We start from the raw sequence: 26,434 nt of genomic DNA, 5'->3' as shown, positions 1-26,434 counted from the left end.
CTCCTGCCGTCTGGGTTCAGAGGTCATCCTCAGTTCGTACAGGCGGTTGGCGGCGTTGGTGAAGGCAGAAAGCCTCCCTCGCGGGGTGGAATCTGAGCTAACTATTTGTAGTACCATTCCCAGAACCGATTGCGGTCCTCTGGTTTGGAGCCGATTGGAAGGCTTAAACCAGAGGCTCAGACGATTCTTCAGAGATCTGGGGTGCAAATTTCTCGACCTCCGCTATCGGGTGGAGAAATGTAGGGTCCCCCTGAATAGGTCAGGCGTGCACTACACGCAGGAAACTGCTACCAGGGTAGCAGAGTACGTGTGGAGTGCAAATGTGGGATTTTAGGTTAGAGAATTCCCTCCCTAGGCCCGACAAGACGCCTCCTGAGATGCGACAAGGTAGCAGTAGGCAAAACGCAACAGGGAATAACAATATTAATGTGGTAATAGTGAACTGCAAGAGCGTCTATAGAAAGGCCCCAGAACTGCTTTCATTAATAAACGGTGACAATGCTCACATGGTACTAGGGACGGAAAGTTGGCTGAAACCAGACGTAAACAGTAATGAAATTCTAAACTCAGATTTGAATGTATACTGTAGAGACAGGCTGGACAGTGAAGGGGGAGGCACGTTTATAGTGATAAAAAGTGCAATAGTATCTAAGGAAATTGACGGAGATCTGAAATGTGAAATAATGTGGGTGAAGGTTGAGGTTAAAGCAGGCTCAAACACGGTAATTGGTTGTCTCTATAGGCCCCCTGGCTCAGCAGCTGTTGTGGCAGAACACCCAAAGGAAAATTTGGAAAGTATTTCAAGTAGATTTCCCAACCATGTTATAGTTCTGGGTGGTGATTTTAATTTGCTCGATATAGACTGGGAGACTCAAACGTTTATAACAGGTGGCAGGGACAAAGAATCCAGTGAATTTTTTTAAGTGCATTATCTGTAAACTACCTTGAGCAGTTAAACAGAGAACCAGTTCATGGCGATAACATATTAGATCTTCTGGTCACAAACAGACCTGAACTATTTGAAACAGTTAACGTGGAACAGGGAATCAGCAATCATAAAGCGGTTACTGCATCAATGATTTCAGCCGTAAATAGAAATATTAAAATAGGTAGGAAGATTTTTCTGTTTAGCAGAAGTGACAAAAAGCAGATTTCAGAATACTTGACGGCTCAACACAAAAGTTTTGTCACAAGTACAGATAGTGTTGAGGATCAGTGGACAAAAATCAAAACCATCGTACAATATGCATTAGATGAGTATGTGTCAAGCAAGATCGTAAGAGATGGAAAAGAGCCACCGTGGTACAACAACCGAGTTAGAAAACTGCTGCAGAAGCAAAGGAAACTTCACAGCAAACATAAACATAGCCAAAGCCTTGCAGACAAACAAAAGCTACATGAAGCAAAATGCAGTGTGAGGATGGCTATGTGAGAGGCGTTCAATGAACTCGAAAGTAAAGTTCTATGTACTGACTTGGCAGAAAGTCCTAAGAAATTTTGGTCTTATGTCAAACAGGTATGTGGATCAAAACAAAATGTCCAGACACTCTGCGACCAAAATGGTACTGAAACAGAATATGACAGACAAGGCCGAAAAACTAAATGTCTTTTTCAAAAGCTGTTTCACAGAGGAAGACTGCACTGTAGTTCCTTCTCTAGATTGTCACACAGATGAAAAAATGGAAGATGTCAAAATAGATTGCAGAGGAATAGAAAAACAATTAAAATCACTCAAAAGAGGAAAGGCCGCTGGACCTGATGGGATACCAGTTTGATTTTACATGGAGTACGCAAAGGAACTTTCACCCGTTCTTGCAGCGGTGTACTGTAGGTCTCTGGAAGAGCGTAGCGTTCCAAAAGATTGGAAAAGGGGACAGGTCATCCCCATTTTCGAGAAGGGACGTTGAACAGATGTGCAGAACTATAGGCCTATATCTCTAACGTCGATCAGTTGTAGAATTTTGGAACACGTTTTATGTTCGCCGGCCGCGGTGGTCTCGCGGTTCTAGGCGCGCAGTCCGGAACCGTGCGACTGCTACGGTCGCAGGTTCGAATCCTGCCTCGGGCATGGATGTGTGTGATGTCCTTAGGTTAGTTAGGTTTAAGTAGTTCTGAGTTCTAGGGGATTAATGACCACAACAGGTGAGTCCCATAGTGCTCAGAGCCATTTGAACCATTTTTGAACGTTTTATGTTCGAGTATAATGTTTTTTCTGGAGACTAGAAATGTACTCTGTAGGAATCAGCACGGGTTTCAAAGAAGACGATCATGTGAAACCCAGCTCGCGCTATTCGTCCACGAGACTCAGACGGCCATAGACACGGGTTCCCAGGTAGATGCCGTGTTTCTTGACTTCCGCAACGTGTTTGATGCAATTCCCCACAGTCATTTGATGAACGAAGTAAGAGCATATTGACTATCAGACCAGTTGTGTGATTGGATTGAAGAGTTCCTAGATAACTGAACGCAGCATGTCATTCTCAATGGAGAGAAGTCTTCCGAAGTAAGAGTGATTTCAGGTGTGCCGCAGGGGAGTGTCGTAGGACCGTTGCTATTCACAATATATATAAATCACCTTGTGGATAACATCAGAAGTTCACTGAGGCTTTTTGCAGATGATGCTGTGATATATGAGAGGTTGTAACAATGGAAAATTGTATTGAAATGCAGGAGGATCTGCAACAAATTGACGCATGGTGCAGAAAATGGCAACTGAATCTCAATGTAGACAAGTGTAATGTGCTGCGAATATATAGAAAGAAAGATCATTTATCATTTAGCTACAGTATAGCAGGTCAGCAACTGGAAGAAGTTAACTCCATAAATTATCTGGGAGTAGGCATTAGAAATGATTTAAAATGGAATGACCATATAAAATTAATCGTCGATAAAGCAGATGCCAGACTGAGATTCATTGGAAGAATCCTAAGGAAATGCAGTCCAAAAACAAAGGAAGTATGTTACAGTACACTTGTTCGCCCACTGCTTGAATACTGCTCACCGGTGTGGGATCCGTACCAGATAGGGCTGATAGAAGAGATAGAGAAGATCCAACAGAGAGCAGGATCATTTAGTAATTGCGAAAGCTTTATGGAGGTGATAGATAAAATCCAGTGGAAGACTCTGCAAGAGAGACACTCAGTAGCTCGGTATGGGCTTTTGTTGAAGTTTCTAGAACATACCTTCTCTGAGGAGTCAAGCAGTATATTGCTCCCTCCTACGTGTATCTCGCGAAGAGACCATGAGGATAAAATCAGAGATTAGAGCCCACACAGAGGCATACTGACAATCTTTCTTTCCACGAACAATATGAGACTGGAATAGAAGGGAGAACCGAAAGAGGTACTCAAGGTAACCTCTGTCACAGACTGTCAGGTGGCATCCAGAGTATGGATGTAGATGTAGATTTATTTATTTATCGTATAGCAATGCATATACAAAGCTACAACATGTCAACATTTAAGTGCAGCATAAAACAGCACAAATGGCAACAGCTATACATGGATATCAAGGTCTCTTGGGTATTTGATAACACCACTTGTCACTGTGAGGAAATCTTCGGAAGGACCCTTGTAGGCATGTGTGGGACATGTTGACACAGCATGGGCTACTCTCTGTAATTCTCCACCAGACTCACATGATGGTGATGAAAATTTATCCCACATACAGACTGCATCTGTGCATTGTCCATAGCCCATTCGGATGTACAGTAATTTGAGGTAGTCCCAACTGTCCAAGGCTGGTAAAATCCAGAAGGTTTATTCTGGAAGCAAAGCAGCTTCAGGCATTGTGAGGCATAGTTTTGTTGGCAGCAGCATTTCCATTCATCGATGGTGTTGAATTCAGATTCCATGAGAGTCCTGGTTGTGATGAAAAAGAAGTATTGATCTTAGTCTTTTGTTCTCTGAAGGGAATATGTTGTCCATTATTGAATGTTGCTCAACATAGGTTGCCAGCGTGTGGGAGTAGATTGTATTGCCCCACTAACATTGCACATGCCATTGGTAAGTTGTATGTCTACCTTTTTTACGTGGGGTCTATTTAGCGAGGCAGACACATAGTACTGTGCTGTTGAGTACATCAATCCAATACCTGGAGAGTGTCTGCTGACAATCCGTAATGAGGGCCACAAGTTTATGAAGAAAGTTGTTTCTGGTTTTGGGCTTAGCAGATGTTCATGTCACGTGCTCCTTAAAAGAAAGTGTTTTATCTAATGCGATCCTAAGATATTTTGGATAAGTCAGACGAGGCTAGCCTTCTTCGAAGTTCATAAGGAGGGTCTGTGTGCCCATCTATTGGACGGATAAAAACATGAAACTTCTGCTTTGAGTTTGGTTGTAACTTCCATTTACAGGAATAGTGGCTTAAGATGTCTAGATCAGAAGTTAGCATTCCTTCAGCTGTTTCAAAAGTTTTGCAAGGAGAGGAGCAACGACAGATCCATGTGGTAAGCCATTATTCAATACTTGGGGGCAGGTAGTGTCTTTTTCTGTAGTTACTGTAAATGTCTGGAGTCACTGTAAATGTCCTTCAAGTTAACATGTTGTCAATTAGTTTTGGTTTCCGTTTGCATGGGACAAGTTCATGCCTCCCAACTGTGTCATATGCTGCTCTTAGATCAACGAAAGCAACTGATGTTTTCTGCTTTATTTGGTATCCTGCTTCAATAAATATTGTTAAAGATAAGACTTGATCAGTGCAGCTTTGTCCTGACTGGAACCCAGCTTGCTCACTAGGAACATTCTGGAAAATTACTGGAATACTCTGATTGTATAGAATTCTTTCAAGAAACTTATAGTGTTCAATAACGCGACTGGGTGATAGTTCTTAGGCTGGTCTAATATCTAGCTGGGCTTGAAGATTGCTGCGGTTTTTGATTGCTTCATTTTTATGGAACTAAACCAGATATCATAATGTCAGAGAAGAAATCTGCCTATCATATTTTTGCGTAGTTCCCACTATGCAGAAGAAGTTCTGGGTGGAATCCATCACTTCTGGGTTTTAGACTTTTACGAACAGCAGAAATTTCAGGTATACGGAAAAGTTCTTGAGTGCTCTTTTTAAGGAATGTAAGTTTGCATCTGATGTTTTTTATTCATCATTGGTGCACTTGAGATGTGAAACAATCCCATTAGCTCATATATATGAGTGTTGCTCCTTACTTTAACTTTGTTTCCGTTCAGCTTTCTTAGTAATGACCATGCACTTCTACTTGATTTTTGAAAAGTGAGTGACTCAACAGTCTGTCCACATCATATGTCTGGCTGTACTGATGTTATGAAGTACACTCCTGGAAATGGAAAAAAGAACACATTGACACCGGTGTGTCACACCCACCATACTTGCTCCGGACACTGCGAGAGGGCTGTACAAGCAATGATCACACGCACGGCACAGCGACACACCAGGAACCGCGGTGTTCGCCGTCGAAAGGCGCTAGCTGCGCAACATTTGTGCACCGCCGCCGTCAGTGTCAGTCAGTTTGCCGTGGCATACGGAGCTCCATCGCAGTCTTTAACACTGGTAGCATGCCGCGACAGCGTGGACGTGAACTGTATGTGCAATTGACGGACTTTGAGCGAGGGCGTATAGTGGGCATGCGGGAGGCCGGGTGGACGTACCGCCGAATTGCTCAACATGTGGAGCGTGAGGTCTCCACAGTACATCGATGTTGTCGCCAGTGGTCGGCGGAAGGTGCACGTGCCCCTCGACCTGGGAGTGGACCGCAGCGACGCACGGATGCACGCCAAGACCGTAAGATCCTACGCAGTGCCGTAGGGGACCGCACCACCACTTCCCAGCAAATTAGGGACACTGTTGCTCCTGGGGTATCGGCGAGGACCATTCGCAACCGTCTCCACGAAGCTGGGCTACGGTCCCGCACACCGTTAGGCCGTCTTCCGCTCACGCCCCAACATCGTGCAGCCCGCCTCCAGTGGTGTCGCGACAGGCTTGAATGGAGGGACGAATGGAGACGTGTCGTCTTCAGCGATGAGAGTCGCTTCTGCCTTGGTGCCAATGATGGTCGTATGCGTGTTTGGCGCTGTGCAGGTGAGCGCCACAATCAGGACTGCATACGACCGAGGCACACAGGGCCAACACCCAGCATCATGGTGTGGGGAGTGATCTCCTACACTGGCCGTACACCTCTGGTGATCGTCGAGGGGACACTGAATAGTGCACGGTACATCCAAACCATCATCGAACCCATCGTTCTACCATTGGTAGACCGGCAAGGGAACTTGCTGTTCCAACAGGACAATGCACGTCCGCATGTATCCCGTGACACCCTACGTGCTCCAGAAGGTGTAAGTCAACTACCCTGGCCAGCAAGATCTCCGGATCTGTCCCCCATTGAGCATGTTTGGGACTGGATGAAGCGTCGTCTCACGCGGTCTGCACGTCCAGCACAAACGCTGGTCCAACTGAGGCACCAGGTGGAAATGGCATGGCAAGCCGTTCCACAGGACTACATCCAGCATCTCTACGATCATCTCCATGGGAGAATAGCAGCCTGCATTGCTGCGAAAGGTGGATATACACTGTACTAGTGCCGACATTGTGCATGCTCTGTTGCCTGTGTCTATGTGCCTGTGGTTCTGTCAGTGTGATCATGTGATGTATCTGACCTCAGGAATGTGTCAATAAAGTTTCCCCTTCCTGGGACAATGAATTCACGGTTTTCTTATTTCAATTTCCAGGAGTGTATGTTATCGATATTTCTGGGTCCCCACTTTTTAGAAATTCCTCATATTGTTTCTCAGTTGTGTTTCATTCCAACCTGCTATATATCGCTTCTGGTAGCCCCTAGGGATTTCCTTCTTTGCTCCAACAAGCCCCTTGTAGTTTTTTTCTTTAGGGGCAATCCAACTAAGACATTTGTCGAGATTTTTAGCAAATACATCCCACTTTGCTTTTCTGAAATTCAGTCTAGATCTAGAAAAAGATGAAACGAGTGGGATATTTGTCCTTATTTCAATTAAGATTGGACAGAGTTGGCAGCGTGGGAAGTCCTGTAACACAAACTGTAGACTTTGGAGGGATAACTTATTTTCATTAGTTGTTACAAAGCTTAGATACTCCTGTCTTCAAGCTGCTGATATGAATATTCCTTTATTCTTTGTATCAAATACTAAATATAAATTATTGTCTTCCACCCAATTTACAATGTCAACATTCTCATCACTTTCCTTATATTTCAATTGAGTATGGTGGCTTTTAACGTCTCCGAGGTGTATGTCAGTGTGCTATGATACCATAGTTGGGGATTTGTATACATTAATTACTATTTGTTCTCCTATTTTTACTGTAACTTCGTGGGTATAATTGAGGTCAGATACAGAGCATAGATTTGCATTCTTGATTGACGATCGTGTGTATGTTGCGACTCCATAAGTACTGTTGCTCCTAGTGATTCAAAGCCAGGATCTTTTCCTTTCTGATTCATTTGCTCTTCATTTTCAATATGTGCTTCCTGAGTGATGACAACATTAATGTTATATTTTGATAAAATCTTCTGCAAGACTTGGCAATTTTATTTATGTGTTCCTTCAATGTTGATTGGACAGAGCTTTGTAACAAATTTATAGCTGCAGGGTCTCAAGAAGAACTCTATCAGTCCATGTCTTCTGATGAACTCATTTTAGCCAGGAGATCTTTGAGTTTATTTGGCTGCCTCTGCTCCTTGACTTTAGACATTTGCCTTGAAGTGACTATTCTTTAGCACCACCTAGAGGACATGTGTGACTTATGGTATGTCACAGACTTGAACAGCCATTGTCTCCCTTGTGACTACATATAGCTGTATATTGTTTTCGCTCAGACACTTGACTATAAGACTGTCAGTGAGAGTGAGAGTGAACTGTTTGACGAGGACAAATATACATATTGCCCTGAAATATGAAATATTCTCCACCCTTGAATACAGTAGAATAGAACCTTTATTTGCCTATTGGTATGCTTTCCATACAACTGGCTGCATTAGTATGTTCAATATATAAAACAATACAATATAGTTACAAAAATATGCATGTGTAAGACAAGTAGATACAATATATATTATATGCTAAAATAGTAATGTTAATACATTAATCATATGTACAGTGGTATCATACAGTTTTAATACAACAATAATAGTAACAATAATAACAGTAATAGTTCCAAAATCAAATGTTGTGACACTGCTAGAGGATTTTAGCACACAAATAGAGAGTCGAAAAATAATAGGAGAATATCCAGCTCATAAGAGAACTAACAAAAATGACACAAGACTAATAAATCTTTATAAAACAGTGAATTGAAGTTAATGTCAACTTACTTCATAAAACTGCCGAGGGAAGCAAAAACATGGATAGCTCCAAATATAATACTAGAGAGTTCCAGTTATATCATGTGACTATTTCTCAAAGCAATATGAAAGAAATCATGAATGTAAAAGTAACAAGAAACAGGGAATTTGACTTTGATCATGGCCTGAATAAAATTAAACTTCCCCATACTAAAAACCAAAAGAGCCAGCAAAAATTGGTTAAATATCACACAGACATTCTAAACATCACAAAACATCAGGAAAATGGGAAGAAGAGAAATCAACAGGGCAACAAAGGAAGTATTTGAACCAACAAAAATGAAGAAGATAGTCTGGTGAACTGAACCCTGTGAAAAATCGGTTAGAGAAAGAACAAAACAACAGAAAAAATGGAAATCTTATGGGAGAGCAGATCACCTTGATGAATTTAAAATGCAAAGGAAAGAAACAGCAAGAATAATAAAGGATCCTAAATGATCGTTTGAGAAGTCACAACTTCTTTATATACAAAACAGCTTTGTTAAAATTATCTCCCAGAATTTCTATTAAATGTTAAAACGCCATCTAACCAAGTATTTGCTCCAGATATGAAAATAGTAAAATAAGCCTAAGCAATACTCATAAGTCAAGAATCAAGAATTTTATTCACCGTAGATCATTTTACAATGATATTGGCTTCGTCATACAAGATGTACTAGTACATACAGAATAATAAAATAAACTTCTGTCAATACATTATAGAATACATTTGAAGCATGGCAGTGTACCAAATTACACAGGATATCTTTTAAAAGTTAACGCAACAAGCTATCTTATAATCTAATATAATATGGTATTTTATTGTTTATAGTATAAACTTTGTAATTACACACGATTAACCACAGCACAAAATAATATGTTTAACTACAGACAAATTTTAAATGCTTATATTCTCCTCAGGCATCTCAAGGAATTCTTTAATGTCATAGAATGGATGATCTGATAGCCAGCTGTACCACTTAATTTTAAAAGAAGTTGTATCCATAGACTGAACATGGACTGGCAGTTTATTGAACATTTTGAGTGGTTTAACTTTGTGGGAATTTCCTGTTCTCGCTAGTCTGTGGTGCGGTATGTCTAAATTACTGTTAGCCCTGGTGTTGTGTTTGTGTATTTCCCTTCTGGCAATAAATTCTGAAATATTTTTAATATAGAGTACAGTGACATAGATGTATAAATTTATTATTGCATGTATTCTGAGTCTGGAAAAAAGAGGATGACAGTGCTCCCTATGACCTCTTTTATGTGTTATACATATGACTTTTCTTTGTAATTTCAATACATTTTTGATGTGAGGGGAGTGCCTCCATATAATCAGACCATATGAAATATGTGACTGGATTAGCCCAAAGTATGTCACCCTGAGGTACTCCAAGCTCACTACCTCCCTTAGTTTCAAGAGAAGGTATGCCACCCGAGATACTTTTTCACATACATGATTGACATGTTCCTCCCAATATAGTTTTGAGTCAATGTGAATACCTAAGAGCTTTACTGACTTATTGCCTACTTCATTTGATGTTCCCATTAAAAGTTGTTGTGTTTTGTCAGGGTTGCATAGGAGCTTATTGGCTGCAAACCAGTCCAGGGCCGTATCTAGTGTTGTTATGTTAGGTTATTCAGATCTGAAATGTTCTGATGTGTGGTAAGTAGTGTTGTATCATCAGCATAACACACAACAGGCTGAGCTATATTTTTAGATAAATCATTAATAGCGACAATGAAGAAAAAGAGTCCAAGGATAGACCCTTATGGTACACTTGTGCTGATTTCCATGATGGAAAAATTTAAATTTCTGACTGAAACGAATTGTTTTCGGTTACTTAAATAAGAATTTATCACAGATAAAGAGCTCCCTCTCACCCCATAAAACTCTAGTTTCCCCAGTAGTATGTCAACAGGAATGCAATCGAAAGCTTTGCTTATGTCACATAATACCAGTGATACCATGCTATTATTTTCAAAAGCTGTTAAGGTTTGGTCAATGATTTCCAAGATGGCCCCTGTTGTGTTCTTCCCCTTTCAAAAGCCAAACTGATTGTTACATAGGATATTGTGTTTTTTAAAGCAGTTGCTTATTTGTGTGTCTATCAGCGCCTCAAATACCTTTGAGAATATTGGAACAATGGAGACTAGTCTGTAGCTTTGGGGAAGATGTTTGTCTCCTTTTTTAAAAACTGGGACAACTTTTGATACCTTGAGTGCATCTGGAAAAACTCCAAATTCTATATATTTATTGAAAATGTAAGCTAATGGTTTGGTGATTGAGTGCATTGTCTTTTTAATTATGCTAATTGATAACCAATAACAGTCCATACTTTTAGAACCTGAAAATTTGGATAGAGCTTTTAAAACATCATCAGGTGTGACAGCCCTCCATTGAAATGCCAGGTTAACAGGCAGTGGTGTTCCAAAAAGGTTCATTGCAGATGAATTTGTTGCTTTGATACTGTTACTTATTTCTTTGACTGAGTTTAAAATAGTAAGAAAGCCCTTTGAAACACTCTTGAACTGTGAATAACCGAACTGTAAGCTACAATTTCCAGACCTTCATGAAAACATATAAGCAGATCCACCACCTACAGCTGAACAATTTTTTTTAAAAAAAACAATAAATACCCTGAAAAACAACAGAGCCAGTGGAGAAAACTGTATTACATCTGAAATTATAAAATGGCCTCTGCCAGAAATTGTAACTAACCTTTGGAACATGCTTGAAGAAATATTGGCAAGTGAAACGATTCCAGAAGATTATAAAGTTGTTCTTATTCACACTTTGCACAAGAAGGGTGATAAATGTGATGTACATAACTACAGAGGCATATCTCAGTTGCCAGAGGGTTGTAAAACATCTTCAACAATGTTAATGAACAGGTGAAAGCAACATCAACACTTGATAGCCATTTGGGATACTATCAGAGTGGATTTAGAAACGGCAGATGTTGCTCAGAACAGATTTTCAAAGTCCATAATCCTTTCAGACTTCCAAACTCTAAAGACACTGTTGTGACACTTATAGATTTAATAAGGCATTTGACTCAGTTGACAGTGAAACACCAGACAAAATGATCCGAGAATTTAGCATTAAATCTGAACTAGCAAACTTTCTTCACGAAATTCTCACAGTAGGAAAATTTCGGGATTAGATACCTAAGGCATTCAAAATAAAAATAAGTGTAAGTCAAAGTAATGGACTGTCTACTTTCCTGTTCAAATGCTCTTAAAGAAAACACTAAGAGAGTGGAAACAAAAACTAAAAGAACATAAGCTATCACCGATAACGCTGGGGACTAATAATAAAGTTATGGAAATTCATTGTCTAACATTTGCAGAAGCTTTGCTGTTCTTTCTGCAAACCTAACAAATGCAGAAATGCAAATCAGTCTCTTAGAAGAAATAGATAACGAAATAAGTTTGAGAATCTCTGTAGACAAACAAAATGTATGACAAATATAAAAAAAATGCTCCAAAGTCCTAGTAACGGATGTTGGGCACATGGAGAGAGTTAATACATTTAAATAGTTGGGAGAAATGATCAAAGAAAATGGATTAGAAAAATTTGCTGTATATTAAACCACTTAATTTAAAGAGGGCATATGGTACAATCAGGAACATTTACAACTAAAGGTCTCTGTTTAAACATTTGAAAATGCAGCACAACAACACAGTAGGAAAACCAGAAAATCTTTCGGCAAGTGAATGTATAGTACTGAATTACACACTACACAAACTTGAAGTTCTAGAAAGAAAAATCTTTGGAAAAATACTTAGTCCGCTAAGAAATACAGAAGTATGGAAATTGAGAAGTAATGAAGAAGTATACTGCAACACAGAAAACATAACTGAAACACTACGGAAGAGGCGCCTGCTAGTGTTTGGTCATTTAAATAGAATGAACAGAAACAGGTTAACCAAAGACAGAATTTTAAATATCTTTGGGACAAGAAGGCAACAATAGCCTGGTTTCAAGAAGTTAGGCAAGAAACAATACAATTGAAAAAGACGCAACGGTACGAGATATTTTTAAGAAGAATGTGTTAAAACTGGAAGGATTCCAAAGCAGGAGGGAGAAAAGACTGGATCAAAATGGTTTGAGGAGAGAAAAGGGATACATAGTGAGAAGATGGAAGAATATTGAAGGAAGAAACAAGAACAAAGGAGGAAGCATTGAAATTGGTGCGTGACTCTTAGATGACCCAAAAGAAGGAAGAAGAAGACTACATTACGCTATATTAATCGCGTATGCAACAGTATCATAATGAAGTACTAGGTAGAAAAAAGTGTAAATGATTATACATTACTGTCATAGACGTATAGGCGCAATTCATAATGTAGTTATCGGCTGATTGCCGCGTACCACTTGTGTTACTGTTGGCGGACGACACCGACAAAGCCTTGCACACAACAGCTGCAACATCAGCAATTTTGTCTAGCCAAACCGCAAAATTGACTTCTGCTGCAGCAACGTTTCAGAATGTTGACGGCAACGCTATTTCAGACAATGTGATCATTTAAATGAAAGTACAGCAGAAGTGACTGCGAATGCATCAAGCAGCATGACGTTTATATTCCTCGCTTGTCACAAATATTTTATTTCCGAATACGTTGCGAATTCAGATGGTGTGGTTAAGCAGGAACCTAAGAGTACAGCTCAAATAGAATTTGCTGCGAACTTCAAATAGGCAAAAACAAAGCGAGAATACAGAGGACGTGTAACACAGTTTACAAATTTAAATCTGCATGCGTTTTAAATGTAGCGCTTTTTGATTGGCCTTCCAGTCCTGACTTTTCATTGGTCGTTTGGTCAGAGCTCGAGAAGCTGTGGTGGGGATACAAAATCCAGCGTTTACGTTTTCGGTGTGATGTCAAATGTCAAAGCTGAGATGTAGAGTCGTACCATAGTCTAATGTTAGACTGTGGACGTACACTGAAACGTAAATTTTGCGGAAAGTGAAATTGTGCGTGTAACAGCAACAAAATAACATCCAGAATTCATCAATTAACAACGGCCAACTCACGCAGACACTATTAAAAATACGCTTGCACAAGCGATAAACAACAAATTATGCCAGTTTTCCAAAACAAAACATCACAGAATTTTATCGATGGCTACAGTAAAAGATTAGATTAGATTAAATTGAATTAACACTTGTTCATAGATCATGACGGCGACACTTCGTAATGATATGAAACGTGTCTGTTTAACATAAGGTTTGTTTACATGTCATAATTAAATTGTTTCAATTGCTGTAAAATTACAAATTTATATTTAAAAATTGATCTACTGAGTAGAAGTTTCCCATCAGAAACCTGTTTAATTTATTTTTTGAAGTCTTGGTGTTCGCAGATAATTTTATATACAAACATAACAGAAACACACCAGCAGGCAAAAAATAACCTAATACAGCTCAGGATAGGTGAAACACATCAGCCGTACTCATCACAAAACAACATATGTCACTATTAATATCTAGTTTAAGGGTTGTAGTCTAAATTAAAATTCATACATTGCAGCAACATCCTTTTGCTCTAGATCACATACTCTGTTAATTTAGACTTGGGCTGACATCTGTTTTCAACCATAGGGTGATGTAAAAAGAAGTACATATGTAATATAAACAACTATAAATCTGTCAACAAATTCTTAATGTGTGTAGACTTTGTATGAATGTATGTAAAAAAAAAAAAAGGAGATGCCACAGCTTTGGTGAAAGATTTTTGGAGATTAAACAAAACAAAAATTGTGTTCTAACAAGAAAATTGATGTGTGTGAGGAAGAGAAAGGATTCAACCCTGAGATTTTATCGTCTAATTTGTATGTCAGTTAAGTTTCCTGCTTATGACTGAACAGTATGTGGCTAGAAGATGCATGTATGGCTCCTCAATACAATATTTCAGTTTTTCTAGAAGTAAACTGTGATTAACTGTGTCAGAAGCTTTTGTCAGCTCTAAAAATGTACTTGTAGTCTCCATTCTCAGGTTCAACAGACAGTGCACTTCGTGGAAGAACTGTGTAATGGTGTGGTCATGTGTGGCTCTTTTCTGAAGTCATGCTGAGAATTTAAAAGTAGTCTGTGTTCTGTGAAAAGTGTAATGAGTTGGCACACAATAATACTTTTAAATATATTACTGAAGTGGGAATTATAATGTTGCTGTATATTTGTAACCTTATCCCTTACTTCCCTTTTTATAAACTTGTTTCACAACACTCATTGTTCGAAGAGGTGGATAAATGTTTGCTCTAATGTTGTAATTAATGTGGTATGTAAGAGGTATTTGAGATTCCTAATATGCATGTCTTATCACCTGCAATGAATAGGCCTACACTATTGCACCCAGAGGAATTTTTTTGTAGAATACATATTACCTTACTTCATGCTCATTTTCTTCCACATAGAGAAACTGTACAAACTGAGTGAGGTGAGATGGGGTCTCTGTAATATGGGTTGTTTGGCCAGGAGGAGAGGTGAAATAATAATTAAAATTGTTTTTAAGTTTATTATCTTTGTCACATCATGTCTTACACTGAATGGTTCCATGTTCATTTTGGGACCTGTTTGATTCTTATCAATTTTATTTGCATCATCAGACTGATCTGTTGCTGGGCTGTTAATGTGATTCCTGTTTTTAATTAGGCATAAGGAAAACATGAGCAGTAGACTGAACACAACTGTATTAAAAAACTGAAACTCTGCCCGAACGAGACATGAAGGCCAAATGGCACTGACCGGTTGCCATGGCATTCTCAGCTCACAGGCATCACTGGATGTGGATATGGAGGGGCATGTGGTCAGCACACTGCTCTCATGTCCGTATGTCAGTTTACGAGAACAGAGCTGCTGCTCCTCAGTCAAGTAGGCCTAGCTCCTCAGTTTGCCTCACAAGTGCTGAGTGCACCTCTCTTGCAAACAGCGCTCAGCAGACTGGATGGTCACCCATCCAAGTGCGACTTTGGTGATCTGATGGGAAGCGGTGTTACGAGTGTGGTAAGGCTGTTGGCAACACAACTATATTGCATGGAAGCATTAACAACTTGAACATATTAATTATGTAACTAATTTACCACACACACACACACACACACACACACACACACACACACACACACACACCACTGCACTTCCCTCAGATTTAAAGGTTTTCTTCTGAACAATCTGCATAGTAACAGGTTTAGATTACATATATTCTGCCCGAGACTGGTTTGGCGGGGCATTTATGTGGGATTACTTTCATCTGGCAAAATTTAACTTCCTTCTTGGTTTTCTAGCAGGTCAGCAGTGATAGCAGCTTATCTATGTTGAATAGAACTCAGTCTATTGGGAATAGTCCATTTTTTAACATAGCAACTGTCATCTGTAATTCTGTTATTTGTGATGTGTGCCGTATTTTTACTGTCACAGGTGCAGACACAAGCTCCGACAGTGACTCTGTGTGTGTAAATACTTATGGGGAAGGTTTAGCAGACTGGCTTTGATAAAATCAGATGACACGGAAACCACAGTTACATCCAGTGTGTCTTGTATACCTACTGTGTTTGGAAAACACTTAGCAAACTTACAACAGAAAGATACAACTTGCCACTGGTCAACAGGAGACGGTCCACTGCCAACCAACAGCCACACTTCTGAACTGCCCACTATGACCACAACTGTAGATGATTTGCCAGATGAGATAATGCTGGAGATCTTCTCGTACATGAGCTTGAGTGAAAATGTCAACCTTTTGCAGAAGGTGTGCACCCGTTGGAAGAGTATTGCCCAAGATGCTAAGTTGTGGTATGACAAGCAATATGTGATTGGGTAAGAAGTTTGACCTCAATCTTAGTTTTTCATGTGGCATTTGTAAAACAAAAGAACTCCTTTTGATATGTATGGTATCCACGTAAAATGCCACTGTTTTCCAAATACAATTAAAAAGAACTGCAATGTCATGAAAAGAATACATCGCTTCTCACCACATAATGGAGGCACTGAGTCTCTCTCTCTCTCTCTCTCTCTCTCTCTCTCTCTCTCTCTCTCTCTCTCTCTCTCTCTCTCCCCCTCTTTCTCTCCCCCTCCCCCACCCCTCTCTCTCTCTCTCTCTCTCTCTCTCTCTCTCTCTCTCTCTCTCTCTCTCTCTCTCTCTCTCTCTCACACACACACACACACACACACACACACACACACAAAAGCCCTACTACACACACTTGGTCACTGTCTCCAGCCATTGTAGTCCGACTATTGACCTGGACTGTCCATCACTTTATTTAAGAAAAATACTGAGACATAGGTACTTGGGTTTTGTGGTATCATGTAAAGCAACTCAAAAACTATTTGCACAAAAAATTAGTGCACTTTAGCATTGGCTGCTTTAATAAATCGTAAAATGTTTAGGTGGTACTGTATCTCAACACGTGCACGCAGGGACATCTGGGGTGATGGAGGCTGATGCATTCTTCTGCTGAAATTGACGAGGTCATGTACAGGCTTGTTTTTCACAGTCCCACAAGAAAAAATCCAGAGGTTTATTATGTGTTGATCATGGTGGTCACTTTGTCAGTCAGTCACATCCTGTCCGTCACTGTGGAAATGTTCAGTCCAGGAAGCCACAAAAATGTGAACTCCAGTATGGTGGTGCACCGTCCTCCTAGAACATCACATTTGATAGAAGCAGAAGAAGTTGAGGGGCAGTAAATTGCTGTTACTGATTGTTCAATGTTTGTATCTATCCAACTACGCTGCCTTTCATCAGCGCACACAACACATTCCCCTTTTGCCTGTCTCTGATATGTTTCTGACTGTGGGTTTTCCAAAATCCCAGATGCAAAAATTATGCTGATTAACCTTTCCACACCTGTGAAAGGTTGGTTGTTAGAGGAAATGGCATTTTCTAGATGAGGGTTTTGCCTGATCCAGTCCAACATCTCTACAGCAAATTAGTCATGAAGCTGCTAGTCATTTTGCTTCAGGGCTTACACAGTTTCAACTTTGCATGTGTGCAAGTGAATTTGTGCAGCACATTGTGAACTGCTGAGTGAGGGACGTTTAGTTGTCGTGCTCCTCGACAAACTGAATTTGATGAGCCTCTTTGGTAGGTTTCTCTGATCTCCTCAACCACTTTATCTGATCTGTGTTTTCTGCCAGTACCTGTCTGTCTGTTTACACTCGTAGTGACTAGCAATCTGTCATACCGAGCCTTCGTCATCTTAATGTCTCTGAAATTCATGTTGGTAATTTCTTTGGAGAGCTAGGGTGATTTTTGTCTCCACATACTGTACCACACACTGATGCCTCTCTTGAGGTGTGTCGATTACTGGTAATTATTTTAACACCTGAAACAAAAGAAATCGAGTTCTTTACAAAGATCTCTGCACAGCACTTTTTGAGATGCTTCACATGGCGCCTCAAACTGGAAGTATTTGTGTCTCAAATGATTTTTAATTGTATTTGGAAATCAGGGAGTTTCATGTGGACACCCTGTATTGAAGAAAAGGCATAGTGCTAATATTAGTGTGATATGTGTTGATAAATGAAAAACACCAGTTTACTTTTGTTCTAGGATATTACTTTTATTGTGTTAACCAGTTTTTGGCTTACAAGGCCATTTTCAGACCTTTGTCTGGTGCTTTTCATTTATCATAATGTTGTTCTACCAAGAGCTGATGGAAGATTCTGTTAACGTGATATGTGTTGCTTTGTAAGTGTGTTGTGGAGACTGAAGTACCATCTTATGTATAGCTGATGCAGAATTTAGATGTCACTGGAATTAACTGTCATATCAGTATATCTGCTAATGAGATGAATACCAGAGGTACACAATATGGTCCTTTGCTAAGTGTGACACAGTGTGTGAAATTCCATGGGGTCCAGTTAGATAACAAGTTAGAATGGAGGCAACAGATGGACAAACTAATAAATGTATTCAGTTCATCATGTTTTGTTGTTAGAAGGACCACCCATTATTTTGACCTAAAGGTTTACTTCCTGTTGTCTTATTAAATTTTCTTTTGAAGTAATGCACATCAGGTACATAAAATATTCAGCAAAATTGAACAGTATGAAAATTGTGTAAAGTAGATAACCACTCATCTTGCAGAAGCCTCGCACTAGATTTCCAGTACTTTTACTGCTACCTGGATTTTTTCGTTTTGCTGAGTACCACTAGGATAATAAAGACACAAGAAATTTCCACAGGACATCTTCACTGTATTTTAATAAAATAACATAAAAACAAACATTATAGCTGTGAAACACTGCAATCATCATTGTATTTCATAAACGTTACATTCAAGACACAGAAACTAGGTTTCATTGGTGTGATACCGACACCGGTGGTACTCGGTGCAAAAAGAGAGAAAGGAAAAAAAGAACTCCTATGAATAAATGTTAATGTGTTGTAAGTGTAAAAATGAAGAAAACATCATTGGAAACAGTTGAATCAGAGTGAAAAGGTCATACCTTTTGAAAATAATTGCTATCAAAATGGGGGAGATATATGTACTTCCAATGCACTTATGAGGTCGTATTGACTCCAGTGATACTAGGAGTGTTAGTGGTTTTTGTTGCTGGCAGTGAAAATCAGTTTCAGGTAAACTCTGATTTTCACAATCACAATACAATATCCAAAAAATTATTATTGTTTGGACTTTGTGTCCTTGTTTAGAGTTAGTTTGACATAATGCAACTCTGGCGCAAGTGTATTCAATGACCTCATATGTGACATAGAGTAAAAAGTTTAATATCACTACATACTGATTGGATACCTATAAATGTACTATCCCTCCTACACTTTATCTGTTTTCTTACATTCAAGTACTGGAAATTCTCTTTATGCCCCTGGCAAAAAGTGGAGCACATTGTATAGTTGCATGACAAGTAGCAGTGTTTGGGAAACATACCTCGGTTGTTATAGATGTAGTTAACTGACCTCACTAGGCAAAATATTAATTACATCATTAAAAGAACAGACCAGACCACTTGGAATAATTTGGAAAGTGTGGAACTAACACCAGATGATCACATACACACTGTGAATGTTAGAAGTATGGTGGGTCAATTTGAAGACATATGAGAATTACAGGGTGGAGCCATTGTGTTTCCCGATTTGTTTGTTTGTCAACATGGACCGATCAAAATGTCTACAAGGAATGGTGTACCACTTGAAGACATTGAGCACGGCATAAGAACAGAGGTCATAAAATGACCGTAACCAACAGGGAAGGAGGTGAGTGTTACATATTGTTGGTAGAAATGTAGAATGAGGGTAGTGGCATACTTAAGTTTTTCATGCAGGAATGTTGTAAGCACTTGCTGCAGTGTGATGGGAATAGAAGAGGGTGCGTCATCTGTTTTTGTTACACATCCAATGGAGAGCAACAGGCAGACAACGTGTTTTGAAGTAATAGTTTCAGAAGGAAGGGTGAAACATAGCTGTAAACAAGAATTATAAATTTAATAGCTCCTCGTTTGAGTCACAGCTTTAGGACAGTGTTGTAAACCACAATATATTCTAAAAAGCAGTGAAATGTTTCTTTGCTCACTGTTGATATGCAATTGAAGTGCACACTGAGTGAATCAATGTTTTTTTTAATGAAATCGCGGGAGGTGGTAGGCAGATCATTGCTCTTTTATTAAATCATGAGAGAAGGTAGATGGAACAATGTTTATTAATGTATCAGATGTGTGACTCTATTATTAATAAACATTGATTCACCTACCTTCTGCGATGATTTGATTAAAAAAAGTTGATGCATTTAAACAAATTGGTGGCTTTTTCTGCACTTTCAGATGATTCTATCCACCATATTTGATACATTTTTGTATCTCTGCACTTAATCCACGAGATATGAAGCAACAACCAACTTTGTCATGAAAAAATAAATCACTCAAATGAGTCCAATTTAAAGCACTCACTGCAGTAATCACAAAATACTAGTCTTTTGAAACCCTCTAATGCACCGAAAAATGTCAAACATGACAACCGTTTCAATTTTGGGGCCTCTGTTGTCATCTCTCATTGGTTACATTAAAGAATCATCCCACAGGCTACATGACACTAGCGTATTGCCAACCAGTGAGTAGTCAGTAAGCACCACTGTGACTGCCTCTGGCCACAATCTAGACTTAAGCCTGGAGTTGTCATGCCTCGTCAGTGACAAACCGTTTAAAACTTGACAGGAATCGATGTTTTCAGCAAATGCAGGTTCATGTTGGTGAGTTTCCAGCCAACTTGTCATTGAGAAGAGCTGATCTCGGGTGACAGGTGAGACTACATCAATCTGTGCTGTTTCAACACTGTGCCAGAGTTCAGCAACCGTAGTGTCTGGTGAGTGTTGGCATGCCAGGGTGTCAATAACCCTCGACCAGACAGTTCCAGTGGGCGAGATATATGGAGCCTGTATCTTGGTTGGAATGGCATGAGTGATGTGCGGTCTTGCGTTATCTTGTTGAAAGGAAACATTACAGAGACCTCCAAGATGGAGCAGCAACTTACAAAATTACCAGCCTTTTGAAACAGGGCTACTTGTGTTGTGTAGACAATGGCAACCCATAGCACCATGTCAGATGCTGCACCCTTGTACTCACTTTTTCAGAAAAGCCCCAGGACAGATTCTTTAAAAATATAAAATTGCACTTACCAAGTAGTGATCCTAGCTCCTATCAAAGTAGTTCCCTTGGCTATCTATACACAGTTGCCAACATTTCTGGAAATTTTGGAAGCAAGCAGGGAAATTTTCAACTGTGATGCTTGTAAGCTCATTTGTCACAGCTCGTTGGATGTCTGCGATGAAGCTTTCCTTTCACTTGCCGTTTCACTCACTGATACAAGAAAAAATAGTGAGCTGATAGGTCGTGTAAGTATGGCAGATGCGGAATGGCAATAACAGAATATTTGGCCAGATATTTGTTTACACATAATGTGATGTGGAGCCTTATGTTGTCTTGGAGTAAGAACCAGTTCTGAAGATGACAGAAATCAGGGCAGCAACATTTAATTGCTTGTTACAAACATTTTGAGACATCCGTGTAAAATGAAAATGAAATGAAATTAAATGATTGTATGGCATTGTTGGCCGGTAGGCCCCATGCGAGGAAGTTCGGCCGCCGTATTGCAAGTCCTTTTTAGTTGACGTCCCTTCGGCGACTTGCAAGTCAATGATGATGAAAGACACACAACACCCAGTCATCACGAGGCAGGGAAATTCCCCGACCCTGCCGGGAATCGAACCCGGGACCCCGTGCGCAGGAAGCGAGAACGCTACCGCAGCTGTAAAGAGTTTAGTATACTATTTGGCCTGGAAGAACATACTCATTGTGAACTAATGTGTTACTATCAGAGAATGTGATCAACATTGTCTTTGTTCTTGAAGGTTGCCATTTGACTTTTTTCAAGTCTGGTGATCAGGGACTCTGTCATTTGGCGCTTTAGCACCTCGCATGAGGGTCATACTGGTTGCATCAACTTTCATCCCTAGCAATAATCTTTGACAGAAATGTGGGATCATGTTTTGTTCCATCCAGTAGTTCAGCAGAAATTATTCATCTTTCCTCTTTCTGTTTTTCTGTTAGTGTGTGAGGCACAAGTTCTGCATTAAGGTTGCATTTCCCTAAATATTTGTGTAAACTCTTATGACACACATCACAACTGAATTTAAGTTGTTCTGATATCATAGGCACAGTGATGGTCTTCTAGCAATAACTGCCCTACATGCTCCATGTTTGCATCAGTAGGGGCTGTAGATGGGCAACCAGCTCTGGGATCTTCTCATACTGAATATCTGCATTTTCTGCTACTCGAACAAACAACTTCTTGAAAGTGCCTCGTCTGCATATGATTGCTTAATCATCGGCCATGTTTTGCTAAGCGTTTTCCTGAGCTTGATGCAGAACTTAAAAGTTTACTCTTTGCTCACAGTTGTCATCCATTGTATCACCTTAACTAATGCACTAGGAATCCAAATGATGTGTTGCTAATCACAGCCATGCCACCTAGCAAGATTGCACAGAAATGTGCCTGAGATCATTTTAAGGATGCACAGATACTGGGTAACATAAAAACTGTGTTTGTTCCTTATTAGTGTTAAAGACTGAGGGGGGGGGGGGGGGGGGAAGAAACTGTCCTGGAACTATTCGGACAAAGGCAGTAATTGCAAGGAAAACAATCTGGCAACATTTGTTTCCCTCAGAGCATCCACGCACCGATAGAGCCCTTGAATTACGCATTTGAAAAGATGACATGGCTCCACTTAACGTGTCCAGTTGTTCTCACTGGCTGCAATACTATATGTGTACCTCTCCTTACTGCTAGGGTGACAGAAGCTGTGATAATCATTGTAATCCTGGCCGTCTGCTGTGCTCCAGATGCCATGTCCGAGTGGATATTCAACTTACAGCGAGCAAGGCAACACCCAGACTCAGGAAATGTGACATAGCTGTTTGACCTTAAAGAGACGTTTTACATCTGCATCTGTACTGTGCAATCCACCGTGAAGTGCAAGGCATTGTAATAATTATTAGGGTTTCTTCCTTTTACATTAACATATGAAGTGCTGGAAGAATGCATGCTGTAATTACTCTAATTTTATCCTCATGATTCCTATGTGAGCAATAAATCAGGGGGAGTTGTCATTTAAAGTTGGTTCTTGAAACTATGTTAATAGACTTTCATGGGATAGTTTGTCTATCTTCAAGAGTCTTCCAGTTTAGTTCTTTCAGTATCTCTGTGACACTCTCCCACATATTAAACAAACCTGTGACCATTCTTGCTGCCCTTCTCTTTATATATTCAATATCCCCTGTTTGTCCTATCTGGTTTGGGTCCACACACTTCAGCAATATTCTAGAATAGGTCACACGAGTGCTTTGTAAGCTATCTCCTTTGTAGACTGATTGCACTTCCCCAGTATTCTACGAATAAATTGAAGCCTACCACCTGCATTATTCTTGACTGAGCCTATCTGATCCTTTCATTTTATGTCCCTACAAAGTGTTACACCCAGATATTTGAATGAGCTGACCAATCCCAACAGTGACTCATTCATATTATAGTCAGAAGATACTAAGTTCTTTTATTTTTTGAAGTGCACAGTTTGACATTTCTGAACATTTAAAGCAAGTTTCCAGTCTTTGTACCATTTTGAAATCTTATCCAAGATCTGACTGAATATTTTTGCAGCTTCTTTCAGACAGTACTTTGATATAGATAACTGCATCATCTGCAAAATATCTGAGGTTCCTATTAATATTGTCTGCAAAGTCATTAATACGCGACATGAACAGAAAGGGTTCCAACACTCTTCCTTGGGGCACTCCTGAACTTACTTCTACATCTGATAATGATTCTCCATCCAAGATAACATTCTGCATCGCCACTACTGAAAAGTCCGCAGTCCAGTCACAATTTTCACTTAATGCCCCATATGATTGTACTTTTGACAATAAGAATAGGTGTGGTACTGAGTCAAATGCTTTTCGAAAATTGGGAAATACTGCTTCTAATTGCCTGCCTTGATCTAAAGCTTTCTGTATGTCATATGGGAAAAGTGCAAATTGATTTTCACATGATCGATATTTCTGGAATCCGTGCTGGTTGGCATGGAGTTGGTCATTCTGTTTGATATACCTCACTATGTTTGAGCTCAGATATGCTATAAGATTGTACAACAAATCATTGCCAAGGATATAGGACAATAGCTTTATGGATCACTTGCAGTACCCTTCTTGCAGACAATGAATCAACCAATCAATCAATCAATACACCTGTCCTCTTGAATTCCAGTTATGTGGACCACGTAGGACATAGTTTAAATGTCTTTATGGGGATTATCTTGTGATCAGTGACATTTTTTTCTTCATTGCAGGACCTGCAGCTTATATTATGCCACAGTAGGACATGTGCAGAGGATTAGTAGACTGTACGGTGCTTTGTATTTCATCTTTGTGTATAAGCTTATTTTGGCTTTACACCTTCATCAGTATATTTGATAACAGTTGCATGTACTTATATTTTACATAATATATAATTTATAAAGATTTTTACACTGGATGTTGTACTCATATCAAGATGTAAATAAACATATTTCAACTTTGAGTAAACTATTGATGCTGTCCTTAGTTGTTGGATATAATATTTAATCAGTGAAATTTTATAGTTGTTTGCTGATTTGATGTTGCACATCTGTTGTGAGAGTGACAGTTGTTGAAATTAAAGTTTGACAGATAGTTGAAAATGAACACACTTCATACACCAGTATCACAGTGTAGACTCCTTTATTGCTCCAAAATGGCCTGTTTCAATAGCCCTATGCTGCCATCATCTGATCTAAGGGGGAAACAAACTACAATTCATATGAGAGATATTCCATGTACCCTCTGGAATGTGCTATATAATTGCCATGTTGCATTACATGAAGTCAAGCATAAAAGGCACTCCACACGTATACATGTCTTGATAAAACTGCAGTTGATAAAACACACACAGCTGGTAAAATGCACATAAATGATAAAATGCACACAGTTAAAATCGTCCTATCATGCATGCAAGCCAGTGTTGAACATAATTCTCACAAGCTTTCCACACAGCACCATATGGTGAGTGGATTGTTTACATAGAGGCGGCAGACTTGCTATGAAGTCACCTATCTTGCCTCTGGTTGGCATGTGCATAATATGCTAAACGATCATTTATGGTGAATACAAGCAATGAATAGTGGTGCACCAGAAAGAAAGCTGGAATTTTCAGTGTGCCCAACATAACAATTAGGAATATTTATAAAATTACCATGGGACAATGCTCCTTATAAAAATCTGCAGTAATTACATACTGTTTGATTATTGAATTGTAGATTCCCTATCCCCTTCCCCCTTATTATTTCTGTTTTTCTCTTTGATCAGATGATGACAGCATAAGACTGCTGAAACCAGTCATCTTGCAGCATTAATAGCGTCTACACTGCAATCATGGTGTATGAATTTGTTCATTTTCACCCATACCAATCATCCCACAACAATAGCATGTGTACCTTACATGAGAGCTAGTTGTTTATTTAAAGATATTTGTGTTGTTGCAGGTTATGTATCTATGGAACTGTTATTGATGTGTTTGTTATCTCTGAGGTTTTGGTTATCTGCTATCCCTATTTAACATTTTTTAACTGCCTGTGCTTGGAATCAGCTTGTTTATTTAGTATATTGTGGGAATAATCCTCAGTGTTATGCATATTTCAAATTCCTCCAGATTATTCATGACTGGGCATTTTGGGATTTTGTCAAGGATTTGCAGTGCATTTTTAATGTTGTCAACTTGGTGTTTTTTATTTTTGAGGTGTGTAGAGATGGTATGTGTCCTCTGAATCTGACGAAAAAATTTCTCCTGTTCTCTCCTGTATAAAATATCAAGCAGTGCATAGTTAATTTTCTTCTCATTTGGAGCACATGACTGAAACTATAGATTGATCCTAACTACACAATAACTTCAGTATTTTGAATGTCTGATGTGTGGATGTTTGCCACAGAGAAGATTCATAAAAAGGAAACCCACAGCTGCACATTTAAAATCATTCACCCCAAAATTTCTGAAGTAAACAGGTTTGTTCTCACTATTCATACACCTCTCTCCACAGGTACACAGTAGCCGATGAGGAGGCCATAGCGACTTTCCGAGCAGCTCCGCAGTTGCGTACAGTTATTGTGGATAGAGAAGTTGAACCCACTATCTTTGAGGTTCTGTCTAAAAGCTGCCGCGAGGTCACCACACTGGATATAGATTATCGACAGACCTTTCATTATACAGTGAGTATTTTTTCTTTGGTTTGTGTCATGTGCACATTTTCTCCATATTAGAGCCGTATTGCTAAAAGTAATTGTTACAGGTTGTGTAGATCTTATTTTTGACAAACAGTGTGGTAATGAAGGTGCCAACTGAGCTACAGATTCAGACATTTATGAACAAAAAATGAATTTATATGGTCATATGCAGTTCACTCGATGATTTGTAACTGAGTACTTAATTTTATTTGAGAATTCCTCTGTGGTACAGGTGGAATTTACGAACTTCCAGCATGCTGCAGGTCAAAAATAGACCACAGCTCTTTCACAATTGAGATAAATG

The 26,434-nt window shown here is 39.4% G+C and overlaps 1 protein-coding gene across 1 annotated transcript in view; it reads left to right on the top strand.

Moving 5' to 3' along the window:
• The first annotated feature begins 13,186 nt into the window (after nt 1–13,186).
• LOC126293295 (F-box/LRR-repeat protein 7-like) overlaps nt 13,187–26,434 on the top strand; it is a 99,005-nt gene continuing 85,757 nt past the window's right edge. Inside the window, exons 1-3 of the mRNA XM_049986423.1 lie at nt 13,187–13,558; nt 15,748–16,146; nt 25,947–26,115. Coding sequence (XP_049842380.1) covers nt 15,986–16,146; nt 25,947–26,115 — 330 coding nt within the window. The 5' untranslated portion in view covers nt 13,187–13,558; nt 15,748–15,985. The remainder of the gene's footprint in view (nt 13,559–15,747; nt 16,147–25,946; nt 26,116–26,434) is intronic.

The sequence above is a fragment of the Schistocerca gregaria genome, chromosome 10 (genome assembly GCF_023897955.1).
Source record: "Schistocerca gregaria isolate iqSchGreg1 chromosome 10, iqSchGreg1.2, whole genome shotgun sequence".
Taxonomy (NCBI): Eukaryota; Metazoa; Arthropoda; class Insecta; order Orthoptera; family Acrididae; genus Schistocerca; species Schistocerca gregaria.
This window is presented reverse-complemented; position numbering and strand designations above follow the sequence as displayed.